The 17809-nt window shown below is 44.2% G+C and overlaps 1 protein-coding gene across 1 annotated transcript; it reads right to left on the bottom strand.

The window, feature by feature from the left end:
• Window positions 1-263: 263 nt before the first annotated feature.
• Window positions 264-17344, bottom strand: LOC120037346 (high affinity choline transporter 1-like; the record flags this gene model as incomplete). The annotated part of the gene is made up of 7 exons (XM_038983500.1): window positions 264-647; window positions 932-1120; window positions 10616-10833; window positions 11142-11295; window positions 13031-13174; window positions 14160-14308; window positions 17189-17344. Coding segments are annotated over 7 exons (1394 nt in total), but the record flags the coding sequence as incomplete, so codon positions are not given.
• Window positions 17345-17809: the final 465 nt, after the last annotated feature.

Genomic DNA, 17809 nt, shown 5'->3' with positions numbered 1-17809 from the left:
GGTCACTGGAAACTGCCGAGTGTCTGGTCATTAACCCGGGTCACTGGAAACTGCCGAGTGTCTGGTCATTTTTACCAGCAACACAATGTTTTATGACCACATGTCTTAATGGGTGTTGTTTTTTTGTTGTTGTTGCGTGTTTTCGACCATCCTCCCGTCTCCAAATCCTTCCGAGTCCTCAGCAGAAACACAAAATGTCCGCCCGACCAACGAAACCCTTTGCCTCAATATGGCCGTCCTCAGTTTCCATCGTTCTCCCCTGTTCAGCAGCTGGTGTCCAGAAGCTGTTTGTTCACCACCGCCTCCTTGGCCTTCACGTAGTCCTTTTTACTCTCCTCTTTCTTAAGCTTGGTCAGCGCCGTCACTTTGGCCTGCGACCTCTTGATCTGAAACACGTCCCGCCTCTCCGACAGCAGCCCCTTGTTAAAGATGACGGAGGTGACGCAGGAGGTGATGAGGATGGAGCAGAGAGACGTCAGCATGATGGTGGTACGGAACGGGAAGAACTGGGTCATCACGCCCTCCGCGTCCTTCCTGAACCCAGGGAAGTGGATGACAGGGGGAAGGTTGATGAGGGGTTCCCCACTCAGGATACGGAGGACCAACGCTAGGACATACCCCACACTGGCACCGTAACCGTTGGACACCTAGCAGAACGAATGAACGAATCACTAGATAGATGAATAGATACTGTAGATGGATATCGTGACATGCAGAATTCACAAATAATCTCTACACACGTCCACCACAGGAGGCTGGTGGCACTATAATTGGGGAGGACGTGCTGGTGATAATGGCTGGAGCGGAATAGGTGGAACGGTATCTAACACATGGTTTCCATGGTTTCCAGGTGTTTGATGCCATTCCGTTTGCTCCGATTCGGCCATTATTATGAGCCGTCCTCCCCTCAGCAGCCTCCTGTGCTGCTCACCCACTCATCCACCCCTACCTTGAAGAAGAGGACACAGACAAGCTGTGGGAACATGATGGTGTAGGACATGTCAACGCCCACCAGCCAGAAAACCAGAACACTGTTATCCAGGAAGGTCAGGGCCGTCCCCGCCAGGCCACACACCACCACCGAGGTACGGATCACCCACTGCATCTCCCTGTCTGAGGCCTGGAGGAGAGAGAGACACAAGATGGAGGCACAGTGGTCAGCACAGATCAAGACAGATCCAAGATGGAGGCACAGTGGTTAGGAGAAACACAATAAATGACTATCACCCACTGCCTCTCTCTGCCTAGAGGTTAAATAAGAAGTTTGTAAGATCCTTCGTGTATGCAAACATGCGCGTGTGAGCCTTTTTATAGTCCATATATGGTGGGGGGATCCGAGTGACTGATAATATTCATGTCCAGTGGTGTGTATTCATGGATGCCAAGCCAGGCTTTCACCCAAAAAATGACCAAGAAAAAAAAAACATATAATATAATGTAACTTTCGTCTCTCTGTGTTCCATACATTCAGCCTCTTCTGAATTTAAGGAAATGTATCTCACTGGAGAAAGCATCCAAGTGAAGGAAACCACGCCCCTGTATGTGTAACCCATCCATCTGATGCCCTCTGGTCAGAAAGAGGATGATGCTGTCTGGTCAGAAAGAGGATGATGCTGTCTGGTCAGAAAGAGTACGATGCTGTCTGGTCAGAAAGAGGAGGATGCTGTCTGGTCAGAAAGAGGAGGATGCTGTCTGGTCAGAAAGAGTATGATGCTGTCTGGTCAGAAAGAGGAGGATGCTGTCTGGTCAGAAAGAGGACGATGCTGTCTGGTCAGAAAGAGGACGATGCTGTCTGGTCAGAAAGAGGACGATGCAGTCTGGTCAGAAAGAGGACGATGCTGTCTGGTCAGAAAGAGGACGATGCTGTCTGGTCAGAAAGAGGAGGATGCTGTCTGGTCAGAAAGAGGAGGATGCTGTCTGGTCAGAAAGAGGAGGATGCTGTCTGGTCAGAAAGAGGAGGATGCTGTCTGGTCAGAAAGAGGACGATGCTGTCTGGTCAGAAAGAGGACGATGCTGTCTGGTCAGAAAGAGGACGATGCTGTCTGGTCAGAAAGAGGACGATGCTGTCTGGTCAGAAAGAGGACGATGCTGTCTGGTCAGAAAGAGGACGATGCTGTCTGGTCAGAAAGAGGAGGATGCTGTCTGGTCAGAAAGAGGAGGATGCTGTCTGGTCAGAAAGAGGAGGATGCTGTCTGGTCAGAAAGAGGACGATGCTGTCTGGTCAGAAAGAGGACGATGCTGTCTGGTCAGAAAGAGGACGATGCTGTCTGGTCAGAAAGAGGAGGATGTTGTTTACGCCCGTAGCATTGAATGCAAGGGAAGCCAGCGAACATTTGCTCTCCCTTGATAAAAATAATAGCCAATCAGCGTTGAGTTAAATTGAATGAGCTCAGCTGTGAATGGTCCTGGCTCTCCAAAAAAAAGTCTAAAGGGAAGCCAGTTTGGAGTTGGCTTTGACCAATCACATCACATCAGAAGCCAGATGTCATTGACAGAACTTGAATTGTTGCATCCCATTGTTTTTTTACATTTCTATTTCACCTTTGTTTAACCAGGTAGGCCAGTTAAGAACAAGTTCTCATTTACAACTGTGACCTGGCCAAGATAAAGCAAAGCAGTGTGACAAAAACAACAACACAGAGTTACACATAAACAAACGTAAAGTCAATAACACAAAATAAATGAAAAATAGAAAAATCTATGTACAGTGTGTGCAAATGTAGAAGAGTAGGGAGGTAGGCAATAAATAGGCCCTAGATGCGATACTAATGACAATTTAGCCTTAATACTGGAGTGATAGATGATGATGTGCAAGTAGAGATACTGGGGTGCAAGAGTGTACGTAATAATATGGGGATGAGGTAGTCGGGTGTGCTATTTACAGATTGGCTGTGTACAAGTACAGTGATTGTGTTGTTGATGAAAGAGGGTGAGAGGTGAAGAGGAGGATGACATTTCTCTACAAGTTTGGGTGTCAACATGTTTTTTTTACTTGAGCGCACACATAAATCAGTACCATTGGACAGCAGTGGAGGCTGCTGAGGGGAGGACGGCTCATAATAATGTCTGGAACAGAGCGAATGGAACGGCATCAAGCACCTGGAAACCATGGAAACCATGTATTTGATACCATTCCACTGATTCTGCTCCAGCCATTACCACAAGCACATCCTCCCCAATGAAGGTGCCACAAACCACCTGTGATGGACAGCCACATCATATTTAGCTTACGTTGATTGGACTAAATAGTTTTTGGTCTCTTTTAGTTGTCACTGTATTAGACTAAGCAGAGGTGATTTGATGATGTTGAAATGTTGAAGTTGAAATGGTGCTGGAATAGTGGAGGCAGCTCCTGTTGTCTTTGTGACTTGCTGTAACTCTGTGGTTCTAAATCAATAGTTGGTTAGTAGTCAGAAGATGTCAGAAACATGACCTTGCTTGACCATGCTGTAGGTCATGTAACTGTTTGTTACATGTAATATGTTTTGTGGACTTCACCGGACAGATGTTGCTCTCTGGTTTTGTGATGAAACAAAGGTGTGGTTGAATTTATTCTGCCGCTGTGTCTTATTGTCTCGGCCTTATATCACAGTTTTTTTTCTGGATTGGCTTCTCCAGTGATTTTACCCAGAACAACTACTGTTGAGGTCAGCAAAGTTGTGACAATACAGCTGATTCACATGTTTACCTGGCAGACTATAGAGAGAATACAATGTTACATATTCGGTTGTTCTCTTCAGAGTTCAAGGACAGGAACTCTAAAGAGAACATCAGAAGGACTATACACTTAGTATTTTGTTATATATATACACTGCTCAAAAAAATAAAGGGAACACTTAAACAACACAATGTAACTCCAAGTCAATCACACTTCTGTGAAATCAAACTGTCCACTTAGGAAGCAACACTGATTGACAATAAATTTCACATGTTGTTGTGCAAATGGAATAGACAAAAGGTGGAAATTATAGGCAATTAGCAAGACACCCCCAAAAAAGGAGTGATTCTGCAGGTGGTGACCACAGACCACTTCTCAGTTCCTATGCTTCCTGGCTGATGTTTTGGTCACTTTTGAATGCTGGCGGTGCTTTCACTCTAGTGGTAGCATGAGACGGAGTCTACAACCCACACAAGTGGCTCAGGTAGTGCAGTTCATCCAGGATGGCACATCAATGCGAGCTGTGGCAAAAAGGTTTGCTGTGTCTGTCAGCGTAGTGTCCAGAGCATGGAGGCGCTACCAGGAGACAGGCCAGTACATCAGGAGACGTGGAGGAGGCCGTAGGAGGGCAACAACCCAGCAGCAGGACCGCTACCTCCGCCTTTGTGCAAGGAGGTGCACTGCCAGAGCCCTGCAAAATGACCTCCAGCAGGCCACAAATGTGCATGTGTCTGCTCAAACGGTCAGAAACAGACTCCATGAGGGTGGTATGAGGGCCCGACGTCCACAGGTGGGGGTTGTGCTTACAGCCCAACACCGTGCAGGACGTTTGGCATTTGCCAGAGAACACCAAGATTGGCAAATTCGCCACTGGCGCCCTGTGCTCTTCACAGATGAAAGCAGGTTCACACTGAGCACATGAGCACATGTGACAGACGTGACAGAGTCTGGAGACGCCGTGGAGAACGTTTTGCTGCCTGCAACATCCTCCAGCATGACCGGTTTGGCGATGGGTCAGTCATGGTGTGGGGTGGCATTTCTTTGTGGGGCCGCACAGCCCTCCATGTGCTCGCCAGAGGTAGCCTGACTGCCAATAGGTACCAAGATGAGATCCTCAGACCCCTTGTGAGACCATATGCTGACACATGCACATTTGTGGCCTGCTGGAGGTAATTTTGCAGGGCTCTGGCAGTGCACCTCCTTGCACAAAGGCGGAGGTAGCGGTCCTGCTGCTGGGTTGTTGCCCTCCTACGGCCTCCTCCACGTCTCCTGATGTACTGGCCTGTCTCCTGGTAGCGCCTCCATGCTCTGGACACTACGCTGACAGACACAGCAAACCTTTTTGCCACAGCTCGCATTGATGTGCCATCCTGGATGAACTGCACTACCTGAGCCACTTGTGTGGGTTGTAGACTCCGTCTCATGCTACCACTAGAGTGAGAGCACCGCCAGCATTCAAAAGTGACCAAAATATCAGCCAGGAAGCATAGGAACTGAGAAGTGGTCTGTGGTCACCACCTGCAGAATCACTCCTTTTTTGGGGGTGTCTTGCTAATTGCCTATAATTTCCACCTTTTGTCTATTCCATTTGCACAACAGCATGTGAAATTTATTGTCAATCAGTGTTGCTTCCTAAGTGGACAGTTTGATTTCACAGAAGTGTGATTGACTTGGAGTTACATTGTGTTGTTTAAGTGTTCCCTTTATTTCTTTGAGCAGTGTATATATATATATATATATATATTTGTAGCCAGTGGTGTAAATATACTTGAAAGTACTACTTAAGTAGTTTTTTGGGGTAACTGTATTTTACTTTTTATAACTGTACTTTACTTCACTACATTCCTAAAGAAAATGTTGTACTTTTTACTTCTTACATTTTCCCTGACACTCTAAAGTACTCGTTACATTTTGAATGGCTAGCAGGACAGAATCTTTTTCTAATTCACACACTTATCAAGAGAACATCCCTGGTCGTCCCTACTGCCTCTGATCTGGAGGACTCACTAAACACACTTATCAAGAGAACATCCCTGGTCGTCCCTACTGCCTCTGATCTGGCCGACTCACTAAACACACTTATCAAGAGAACACCCCTGGTCATCCCTACTGCCTCTGATCTGGCGGACTCACTAAACACACTTATCAAGAGAACACCCCTGGTCGTCCCTACTGCCTCTGATCTGGCGGACTCACTAAACACACTTATCAAGAGAACACCCCTGGTCGTCCCTACTGCCTCTGATCTGGCCGACTCACTAAACACACTTATCAAGAGAACACCCCTGGTCGTCCCTACTGCCTCTGATCTGGCCGACTCACTAAACGCACATGCTTCATTTGTAAATGATGTCTGAGTGTTGGAGCCCCTGGCCGTCTGGTTTGCTTAATATACGGAACTTGAAGATGTATACTTTACCGTTTACTTTTGACACTTAAAACCTGTCTAGGACTGGGGTGCCGCTAGCGGCACCCCCCCCCCCACCCCCACTGAAAAGGCAGAGCCGCGAAATTCAAAAAAAATATATTTTTTAAATATTTAACTTTCACACATTAAAGTCCAATACAGCTAATGAAAGACACAGATCTTGTGAATCCAGCCAACATGTCCGATTTTTAAAATGTTTTACAGGGAAGACACAATATGTAAAGATGTAAATCTATTAGCTAAACACATTAGCATAATCCACCATCTTTTCTTTGTCCACCAACACCAGTAGCTATCACCAATTCGGCTAAACTAAGAAATTGATAGCCACTAACCAAGAAAAAACCTCCTCAGATGACAGTCTGATAACATATTTATGGTATAGGATAGGTTTTGTTAGAAAAATGTGCATATTTCAGGTAGATGTCATAGTTTACAATTGCACCCACCGTCACAAATGGACTAGAATAATTACAATGAGCAACGTGTTTACCTAACTACTAATCATCAAACATTTTGTAAAAATACACAGCATACACTAATCGAAAGACACAGATCCTGTGAATACAGACAATATTTCAGATTTTCTAAGTGTCTTACAGCGAAAACACAATAAATCGTTATATTAGCATAGCACATGTGCAAACATTACCCCAGCATTGATTCTAGCCAAAGAGAGCGATAACGTAAACATCGCCAAAATATATTAATTTTTTCACTAACCTTCTCAGAATTCTTCAGATGACACTCCTGTAACATCACATTACAACATACATATACAGTTTGTTCGAAAATGTGCATATTTAGCCACCAAAATCATGGTTAGACAATGAGAAAAGTAGCCCAGCTGGTCAGAAAATGTCGTGCGCCATATTAGACAGTGATCTAGTCGTATACATAAATACTCATAAACGTGACTAAAAAATATAGGGTGGACAGCGATTGATAGACAATTTAATTCTTAATACAATCGCGGAATTACATTTTTTAAATTATCCTTACTTTTCAATACAGTTTGCGCCAAGCGAAGCTACGTCAAAAAAGATGGCGTCCTAAGCCACTAACATTTTTCGACAGAAACACGATTTATCATAATAAATTGTTCCTACTTTGAGCTGTTCTTCCATCAGAATCTTGGTCAAAGAATCCTTTCTTGGGTCTAATCGTCTTTTGGTCGAAAGCTGTCCTCTTGCCATGCAGAAATGCACATTGCGTTCGGCATGAACTGGAACGGTGCCCAGAGATTCACAGTGGCTCAGAAATAAATGTCCCAAAATCGCACTAAACGGATATAAATTGCTATAAAACGCTTTAAATTAACTACCTTATGATGTTTTTAACTCCTATAACGAGTAAAAATATGACCGGAGAAATATAACTGGCTACACTAATGCTTGGAAAAACAGTAGGTCGGTGTCCTCCGCGCGCCTGACGCACCTAGAAAAGAGTTCCTACCTACAGGATTTTTTCATTTATAGTGGCTGTGATTGGGCAATCGATACCATTCAAAGCGTCATCACGTAAAGGCATCCAGGGGAAGACGTAAGCAGTGTCCGTATACTCATAGGAATAACAGTGGCCTTAAAACTGACTCCAGAACAGGGGCCAAAATGTGTGAAATCTGACTCCATGTCAGGGAAATTGCTGTAGAATGAGTTCTGTTCCACTTAGAGACAAAATTTCAACGGCTATAGAAACTATAGACTGTTTTCTATCCAATAATAATAATAATATGCATATTGTACGATCAAGAATTTTGTAGGAAGCCGTTTCAAAAATTACACGATTTCCATAAATAGTGACAACAGCACCCCCTAGCCTATATTTTAGCAATTACATTTACTTTTTGACACTTAAGTATATTTAAAACCAAATACTTTTAGACTTTAACTCAAGTATTCTTTTACTGGGTGACTTTCACTTTCACTTGAGTCATTTTCTATTAAGGTATCTTTACTTTTACTCAAGTATGACAGATGGGTACTTTTTCCACCACTGACTGTAGCCACTGTAAGGAGTGACCCAAAGGGGCTTTGTTTGATAACGTCCTGAAAACGTCCTGATAACGTCCTGATAACGTCCCGATAACTGAAAACGACCCGATAACTGAAAACGTCCCGATAACTGAAAACGACCCGATAACTGAAAACGACCCGATAACTGAAAACGACCCGATAACTGAAAACGCCCCGATAACTGAAAACGCCCCGATAACTGAAAACGCCCCGATAACTGAAAACGCCCCGATAACTGAAAACGCCCCGATAACTGAAAACGTCCCGATAACTGAAAACGTCCCGATAACTGAAAACGCCCCGATAACTGAAAACGCCCCGATAACTGAAAACACCCCGATAACTGAAAACACCCCGATAACTGAAAACGTCCCGATAACTGATAACTGAAAACGGCCCGATAACTGAAAACGCCCCTATAACTGAAAACGTCCCGATAACTGAAAACGGCCCGATAACTGAAAACGGCCCGATAACTGAAAATGTCCTGACATAACATTATATCAATCCAGTGGTGACACTATTTCTTACTAGCTGTTCTTTTGACCTTTTATCAATCTGGTGACGTTGTATTTCATACGAGCTGAACCTAAACTGAGCCTCACTAACAGCATTGAATAATGTAGCTACAGTTGTTCCTCTTTAAACACTGCCCTATATCGTACAGTGCATTATGGGTAACATTCCACGGTCGGACTGAATGGAAACAATTAAATTAGCGTTCAAGACCAAAGTGTTGAACAACAACAAAACACACAGTGAATACACAGTGAGACACAGACAGACAGACAGACACACAGACACACAGTCAGTCAATCAGTCAGTCAGTCAGTCAGTCAGTCAGTCAGTCAGTCAGTCAGTCAGTCTTTGAATAGGTCCCATTACTTCTCGAAGCTGGCAGTAGGCATGTGTGTATAATGTGTAATATGCCGGCTTACATAAGCTGGTTAGATAAGCTGGCAGTAGGCGTGTGTGTGTAATGTGTAATATAGTGGTTAGATAAGCTGGCAGTAGGCGTGTGTGTGTAATGTGTAATATAGTGGTTAGATAAGCTGGCAGTAGGCGTGTGTGTGTAATGTGTAATATAGTGGTTAGATAAGCTGGCAGTAGGCGTGTGTGTATAATGTGTAATATAGTGGTTAGATAAGCTGGCAGTAGGCGTGTGTGTATAATGTATAATATAGTGGTTAGATAAGCTGGCAGTAGGCGTGTGTGTATAATGTATAATATAGTGGTTAGATAATCTGGCAGTAGGCGTGTGTGTATAATGTGTAATATAGTGGTTAGATAAGCTGGCAGTAGGCGTGTGTGTATAATGTGTAATATAGTGGTTAGATAAGCTGGCAGTAGGCATGTGTGTATAATGTGTAATATAGTGGTTAGATAAGCTGGCAGTAGGCGTGTGTGTATAATGTGTAATATAGTGGTTAGATAAGCCGGCAGTAGGCATGTGTGTATAATGTGTAATATAGTGGTTAGATAAGCTGGCAGTAGGTGTGTGTGTATAATGTGTAATATAGTGGTTAGATAAGCCGGCAGTAGGCGTGTGTGTATAATGTGTAATATAGTGGTTAGATAAGCCGGCAGTAGGCATGTGTGTATAATGTGTAATATAGTGGTTAGATAAGCTGGCAGTAGGCGTGTGTGTGTGTGTGTATAATGTGTAATATAGTGGTTAGATAAGCTGGCAGTAGGCGTGTGTGTATAATGTGTAATATAGTGGTTAGATAAGCTGGCAGTAGGCGTGTGTGTGTGTGTGTGTATAATGTGTAATATAGTGGTTAGATAAGCTGGCAGTTGGCGTGTGTGTGTATAATGTGTAATATAGTGATTGGCTGTAAATATCATGCAGCTGCCCACACAACACAAGGTTGTCTATACATAATGCTCTTAACCAATCAAAAGCCCTCGTTTTCAGACCCCCAACAGAGAAAAACAGGAACGAAAAACATCTTTCCCAAGATACATTTGAATTCAAAACCCTCCCCCCAAAAATGTATCCTCTGTCTCCTAGAACAGCATGAGGGCCAAATGGAGACGTGTGTGTGTGTGTGTGTGTGTGTGTGTGTGTGTGTGTGTGTGTGTGTGTGTGTGTGTGTGTGTGTGTGTGTGTGTGTGTGTGTGTGTGTGTGTGTGTGTGTGTGTGTGTGTGTGTGTGTGTGTTTTCATACATGTGAGTGTGTCAAAATAGAAGTGCTTGCTATAACAGGATTGCGGTTGTTTTGCCAACAGTCTGGATTGATAAACGTCTGTTTTCTGTCTCAATGTATGCTAGTGGTGTTGATGTTTGACTGAGTTTGGTCATTTGGGGACGTTTCGGTGGTTCTGTGACGTTTCGTGACGACTTGTTGGTGTTTGTGACGTTTTAAGAGCCTTTAGGAGGACTTTCTAACGTCACAATAACGTCACAATAACGTCATTAAAAAAAGTCCACTGGTGAGTTTTGTGACGTTGAAGTTACATTGAAACAACGTTGAAACAACAACGAAGTGACGTTTCGTAATGTTCTCCGACCTGATTCCTGATGATATTCTTGTAGATGTTGGAGGAGAACATGGAGGCGGAGCTGAGGAGAGCGGAGTCCATGGATGACATCACGGCGGCAGCGACGGCCCCAATGCCGATGATGGAGACGTAGGAGGGGGTGAGGTACTGCAGGGCGATGGGGAGGATGGATCCGGCCTGGCCGCGCTCGTATGGGGTCGGAGAACCATAGCTAGTCAGGTTCCAGTCTGAACAACACAACACATAAATAAACATTAGTCATTGGTCCAGTTTGTGAAAGAACACACACCTTTTTATTGTAGGTTCACAAACCCTCACTGACCCATTTCTAGTGCAACAACTGGGTGGCCATTTTGTGCTTGTTGCATAAAAACATACACTTCCTGTGGAGTTATACTGTTCTGTCACAGACCCTCACTAAGGTAGGTGTGTGCGTGTGCGTGTGCGTGTGCGTGTGTGTGTGTGTGTGTGTGTGTGTGTGTGTGTGTGTGTGTGTGTGTGTGAGTGAGAGAGTGTGAGAGAGTGAGTGTGAGACCTGTGGATGCAGCGACAGCCCCCACCAAGACAGACGGGATGCCCAGCACCAGGCAGAAAGCTGAGGAGGCGAAGCAGGTGACCTGAGCCTGGGTGTAGGACGACGCTGATAGGATCCTCTGGTAGAAGGCCTGATAGGCCAGGCCTCCCAGAGCCTGAGAACACAACATCTCATCACTAACAGGTGCTAAGTGGCATAAACAAATCCACGTCCAGCCACTCGTGTGGGTTTGACATTTTAAAAAGCCTTTAATGAACGGGCTAGGTCATTATTAAATTACACCAATGTGTATTGGGCCTACGCATTCATCAAGGTGTCTGTTTTGTCATTTAGAGAATATAGTGAATATATACTTTTAATGAGGTGGGACACCAGGAGAACAGCTGATAGGCCAGAAGTCTAAGACCCCAAAGGGAGACAACAACCCCGTAGAACTAGAATGAGTAGAATGGGCTTGGAAGCTCTGACCATGGGAATTTGACAGGTAAACTGTTCTATTCTATTCGTTCTAATTCTATGGAACAATCAACACTTATCAGGAGAATGAGGCTGAGAAACATCAGTTTTAAAATGCTTCACAAATATATGTGTTATTCTACAGAAGTGGTTCAAATTGCTGTCCCCAGTAAACAAAATACAACTATTTACAAAAATAAAAAAACATTTAGGACATTTCTTTACATCATGACATATTCTAGTCCATTCCAAAGCAATAACAGACACATCGGTGAATTAATATAGTACAACACCATTGTTTATTTACTGTACCTATTTATATTGGGAGGTGGCGGTCTCCCACCATGGCTCCTAAAATTATTGTTTGACAATAAAACAAATAATGATTTTGTAATTCTTCAACACTGGGACTTCAATAGATCATCCTGAGTTGTTCTATTATGAAATGGAAACATGCTGATCTGAATGTTGTTCCCAGTTTTGATGACACTACCGACACATTAAAAGACTATAGAATGAATGTGCCTTAATAAGCCACACCCCTACAATTGTAATCAGGAAATGCATTCCTCTGCATCACGGCCACATGGTGAGTCTGCCAACATTTCAAAGAAAATTTGTGAACAAGTTAATAAATCTTCTGTATTTTTAAGAAGTATCAATACTGAAAATATATATTTCTAAATGGTTTTGGGACTAAAAATATGTTTTTGGGGGGGTGTATATCAGTCCAAAATATAGCTGCTAGTCATATCTTAGCTATGGGGATTCATTTAAAGTCCAAAATAAATTTAAATGATCAAAACTAAAATGGTCACAATCGAAACAATTTGATTGGTTTCATTTATGACACTTGATTGTTACTCCAATGGTATTTCTTTACATCGATTTGAAAACACATCTGATGTGATAATCTACATTAAACACATACATGATTATTTGTAGAGTTATTAAGGACAGTCAAGGACATCCGTAAGGTGGCAACATGATTTGAAGTACAGCAGAAAGACAGAGATCTTCTCTGAGTACAGAGAGGATAAAAACAGACCCTGTGCAGCAGTGAAAAGGCACAAAGACAGAGATCTTCTCTGAGTACAGAGAGGATAAAAACAGACCATGTGCAGCAGTGAAAAGGCACAAAGACGGAGCCAAAGACTCCCAGAGAGGAGGATGGAATGGCGTGCACGGCGAAACCATGGTGCAGCTCTCTGGTGGAGAATTCACCTGCCCTTCATGTGGCAAACCATGTGGGTCTCGCATTGGCCTGCACAGCCACATGCAATGGCACAAACGCAACCTCATCAATAACCACAATTGGGAGCAGTGTCATCATCAACATCGATGTCAGCCGCAAGTTAGTGTGTGTACCTATGATACTTGTGTGTGTGTGTACCTACATCTGTGCGTGCGTCTGTGTGTTTCCGGTCACTCACCAGAACCATGAAGTCGTCAATCCACTTCCCCGCGTCTCTCAGCTCCAGCTTGCCGACCCAGGGGGCCTGGAACGTCTCGTTGAATGCGGTCAGAGTGATGTCCATGGAGTTTGGGTTGGTCATCATAAATGGCACACAGATCCACTGTGAGAGGAGAGATGAGGGGGGGAGAGGGGAGAGGTGAGGGGGGAGAGGTGAGAGGTGAGGGGAAGCGAGGGGAGGGGGGAGAGGGGAAGCGAGGGGAGGGGGGAGGGGGGAGAGGGGAGAGGGGAGGGGGGAGAGGGGAGAGGGGAGGGGAAGCAAGGGGAGGGGGAGAGGTGAAGCAAGGGGAGGGGGAGAGGTGAAGCAAGGGGAGGGGGAGAGGTGAAGCAAGGGGAGGGGGAGAGGTGAAGCAAGGGGAGGGGGGAAGGAAGGTGAAGGGAGGAGAGGGGGAGGAGTTAGGGTTGGTCATCATAACAGATCCACTGTGACAACAACAACAACATGAGGATCAGTGAGTATTTTACTTCCAGAACATTTCAAGTTAAGTAGCTCTCACTGTTTTCACTGCACTCCCCAAAATACATGTCCTCCAACCTACTGTAGAAAGCTGACAAATACACATTGTTAAAGGTCCAATGAGGCTGTTTCTTTTTTTATCTCAATATCAAATAATTAAGTACTTTACTGTAATTGTTTTCAATTAAAAAGGTCAAACAAGAAACAAAAATAACTTCTTAACAAAGAGCAATTTACAAAGAACTTATGTAGGACTGTCTGTGAGTGGTCTGTTATTGGCCGAGAGGTTTGGAACTCTTTCTTATTGGTCTATTAACTCATTTACTGCTTGGTGATGTCACCAGGCCAGGCCAAAACTCCATCCTAGAACAACTAGCAGAAATTTCAGGCGGCTCTTACACTAAAATGGCAATATCATAATTTTCACATTTTCACAGTATTATTCCAACCTAGTGTGGAAATATATATATAAAACACAAGAACATCTCGATTTGAATGCACTGGGCCTTTACGGATATTGGCATTTCCTTTCAAATAAAGTTGGATTCGATTTGAAGGGCTATGACTGATCATCAAGCTGAAATATTCTTTAAATAAAGTTGGGCAGGATTGGATTCAAAATGTCACTCACCAGACTGAGGAAGATGAGGATGAGCTGGATGACGTCGGTGTAGGCTACAGAGTAGAGTCCTCCCAGTAGAGTGTAGATGATGGCCACCACAGAGCTGATACAGATGGAGTAGACATAGGGCAGGTCCAGAATCACACTCATAGTGCCACCTGCAGCACACAGGGAAGGCAACGGAACACTGAGCCAAGGAACACTCAGAACACTGAGCCAAGGAACACTCAGAACACTGAGCCAAGGAACACTCAGAACACTGAGCATCATCAACAATAGAATGTTCACAGACCGTTATCAGTGATTAGCTGATCACCTACTGCTGTATAGCTGAACCACTCTGCTTCTCCTTCTGGAAACTAAATGCTGGTTATAACTTATGGCTACTTTGTGTACCGCATAAATGTACTGCAAATACTAAAGTAATATCCTAGAAACAGTGGTGAGCCGGGTCAAGTACAGTATAATTTTTTTCTATTGCTATATACGATTAACAGTACATATTATAAATGTAACCTTTTTATATACATACAGTTGAAGTCGGAAGTTTACATACACCTTAGCCAAATACATTTATACTCAGTTTTTCACAATTCCTGACATTTAATCCTAGTTAAAAATGCCCTGTCTTAGGTCAGTTAGGATCACCACTTTATTTTAAGAATGTGAAATGTCAGAATAATAGTAGAGAGAATTATTTATTTCAGCTTTTATTTCTTTCATCAAATTCCCAGTGGGTCAGAAGTTTACATACACTCAATTAGTATTTAGTAGCATTGCCTTTAAATTGTTTAACTTGGGTCAAACTTTTCGGGTAGCCTTCCACAAGCTTCCCACAATAAGTTGGGTGAATTTTGGCCCATTCCCCCTGACAGAGCTGGTGTAACTGAGTCAGGTTTGTAGGCCTCCTTGCTCAGGGCTTTGTGATGGCCACTCCAATACCTTGACTTTGTTGTCCTTAAGCCATTTTGCCACAACTTTGGAAGTATGCTTGGGGTCATTGTCCATTTGGAAGACCTATTTGCAACCAAGCTTTAACTTCCTGACTGATGTCTTGAGATGTTGCTTCAATATATCCACATAATTTTCCTGCCTCATGATGCCATCTTTTTTGTGAAGTGCACCAGTCGCTCCTGCAGCAAAGCACCCCTACAACATGATACTGCCACCCCCGTGCTTCACGGTTGGGATGGTGTTCTTCAGCTTGCAAGCCTCCCCCTTTTTCCATTATGGCCATCCCAAAGTTTCATCAGACCAGAGGACATTTCTCCAAAAAGTACAATCTTTGTCCCCATGTGCAGTTGCAAACCATAGTCTGGCTTTTTTATGGTGGTTTTGGAGAAGTGGCTTCTTCCTTGCTGAGCGGCCTTTCAGGTTATGTCGATATAGGACTCGTTTTACTGTGGATATAAATACTTTTGTACCCGTTTCTTCCAGCATCTTCACAAGGTCCTTTGCTGTTGTTCTGGGATTGATTTGCATTTTTCGCACCAAAGTACGTTCATCTCTAGGAGACAGAACGCGCCTCCTTCCTGAGCGGTATGACGGCTGCGTGGTCCCATGGTGTTTATACTTGTGTACTATTGTTTGTACAGATGAACGTGGTACCTTCAGGCGTTTGGAAATTGCTCCCAAGGATGAACCAGACTTGTGGAGGTCTTGGCTGATTTCTTTTGATTTTCCCATGATGTCAAGCAAAGAAGCACTGAGTTTGAAGGAAGGCCTTGAAATACATCCACAGGTACACCTCCAATATACTCAAATGATGTCAATTAGCCTATCAGAAGCTTCTAAATCCATGACATCATTTTCTGGAATTTCTCAAGCTGTTTAAAGGCACAGTCAACTTAGTGTATGTAAACTTCTGACCCACTGGAATTATGATACAGTGAATTATAAGTGAAATAATCTGTCTGTAAACAATTGTTGGAAAAATTACTTGTGTCATGCACAACGTAGATGTCCTAACCGACTTGCCAAAACTATAGTTTGTTAACAAGAAATTTGTGGAGTGGTTTTAAACTAGGTTTAATGACTCCAACCTAAGTGTATGTAAACTTCTGACTTCAACTGTCTATGCTGTCTGTCCATTGATGTCCATATAATCATAGCATTTTTTCAGTTTAGGTCAACAATGGGTTCTAGCCTCGACCTAAGCAGGGCAGGGTCTGTTTCAAACCTTGAAGCAACCAAAGAGCAATGGTCAAGCAACAGGCCTGTCAAAATGTATATTTTTTTAAACCGAAGAAAGCAAAACGGCTCATATCGGAAGACGCCTACTGAGTCTCTGAGGTCCTTCTCTCACTCGAAGATTCATCATCATCATCATCATCATCATCATCATCATCATCATCATCATCATCATCAGGTTACATCATAACTATTCAGAACTAAGGAACTAAAGAATATCAAATAATAATAATAATAATGCACAAATAAATATTTAAATAGAGAAAATTATCAATAAGTAGATTAAACATGAGTAAATCCAGGTCTACCTCTCTCCAATCAGGGCCAGGGTCAGCCCAGCTCGGACCCGCCCGCCTGGCCAAGACGCACCTACGTCCTTAAACAGAAAAGTGTCAGATCGCCACATCGCTGACTACTAGGTTTTTCAGCCTGCCTGTGACCTTTTGACCTCTACTCTTGACCTTTGACTTGAACTTCACCACATATATTTGAATGTTTGACCTCTGATGTCGAGGAGTATCTATTATATTATATTTTCTTTAGCCCCTTCAGAGATGTTGTGTGTGTGGGTGTGGGTGTGGGTGTGGGTGTGGGTGTGGGTGTGGGTGTGGGTGTGTGGGTGTGGGTGTGGGTGTGTGTGTGTGTGCGTGCGTGCGTGCGTGTCGAGGGTTGGAGAACATACTGTACTGCAGAACCAGTTGGTTACGTAGGCAACATAAAAACATTGTATCAGTTGGTTACCTAGGCAACATTCAAACATTGTATCAGTTGGTTACCTAGGCAACATTCAAACATTGTATCAGTTGGTCATTCTAGGGCCACAATAAAACATTGAATCAGTTGGTTACCTAGGCTGACCAGCGTCCTAGCGACCCACAGGACGTCTGCAATGAGCGCTGGGAAGATGAGCAGGCTGCTCAGGACGTTGCCATACTTTATCTGGAACGGGTCCATCATCGTCACATACTTGTTTTCCCTCATTGGCTTGGCGAAGAAAAAACCACCTATATCAGAAAAGAAAGAAAAGAGAGAGAGGAGTAGGGGGATGGAGGGGAGAGGGAGAGGGGGATGAGGGGTGAGAGAGATGGAGAGGGGAGAGAGAGGAGGAGGGGATGGAGGGGGGAGAGAGAGGAGGAGGGGATGGAGGGGGGAGAGAGAGGAGGAGGGGATGGAGGGGGGAGAGAGAGGAGGAGGGGATGGAGGAGTGAGAGAGAGGAGGAGGGGATGGAGGGGAGAGGGAGAGGGGATGGAGGGGAGAGGGAGAGGAGGAGGGGATGGAGGGGTGAGAGAGAGGGAGAGGGGGGTGGAGGGGTGAGAGAGAGGAGGGAGGGTGGGTGGAGAGAGAGGAGGGAGGGTTTGTGGAGAGGAGGGGGATGGAGGGGAGAGAGAGAGGAAGAGGGGGATGGAGGGGGGAGAGGGGGATGGAGAGGTGAGAGAGAGGAGGAGGGGATGGAGGGGGAGGGGGGTGG

Source organism: Salvelinus namaycush, unplaced genomic scaffold (assembly GCF_016432855.1).
Source record: "Salvelinus namaycush isolate Seneca unplaced genomic scaffold, SaNama_1.0 Scaffold171, whole genome shotgun sequence".
NCBI lineage: Eukaryota > Metazoa > Chordata > Actinopteri > Salmoniformes > Salmonidae > Salvelinus > Salvelinus namaycush.
The sequence above is the reverse complement of the archived record's forward strand: the minus strand, read 5'-3'. Positions and strand labels throughout refer to the sequence as shown.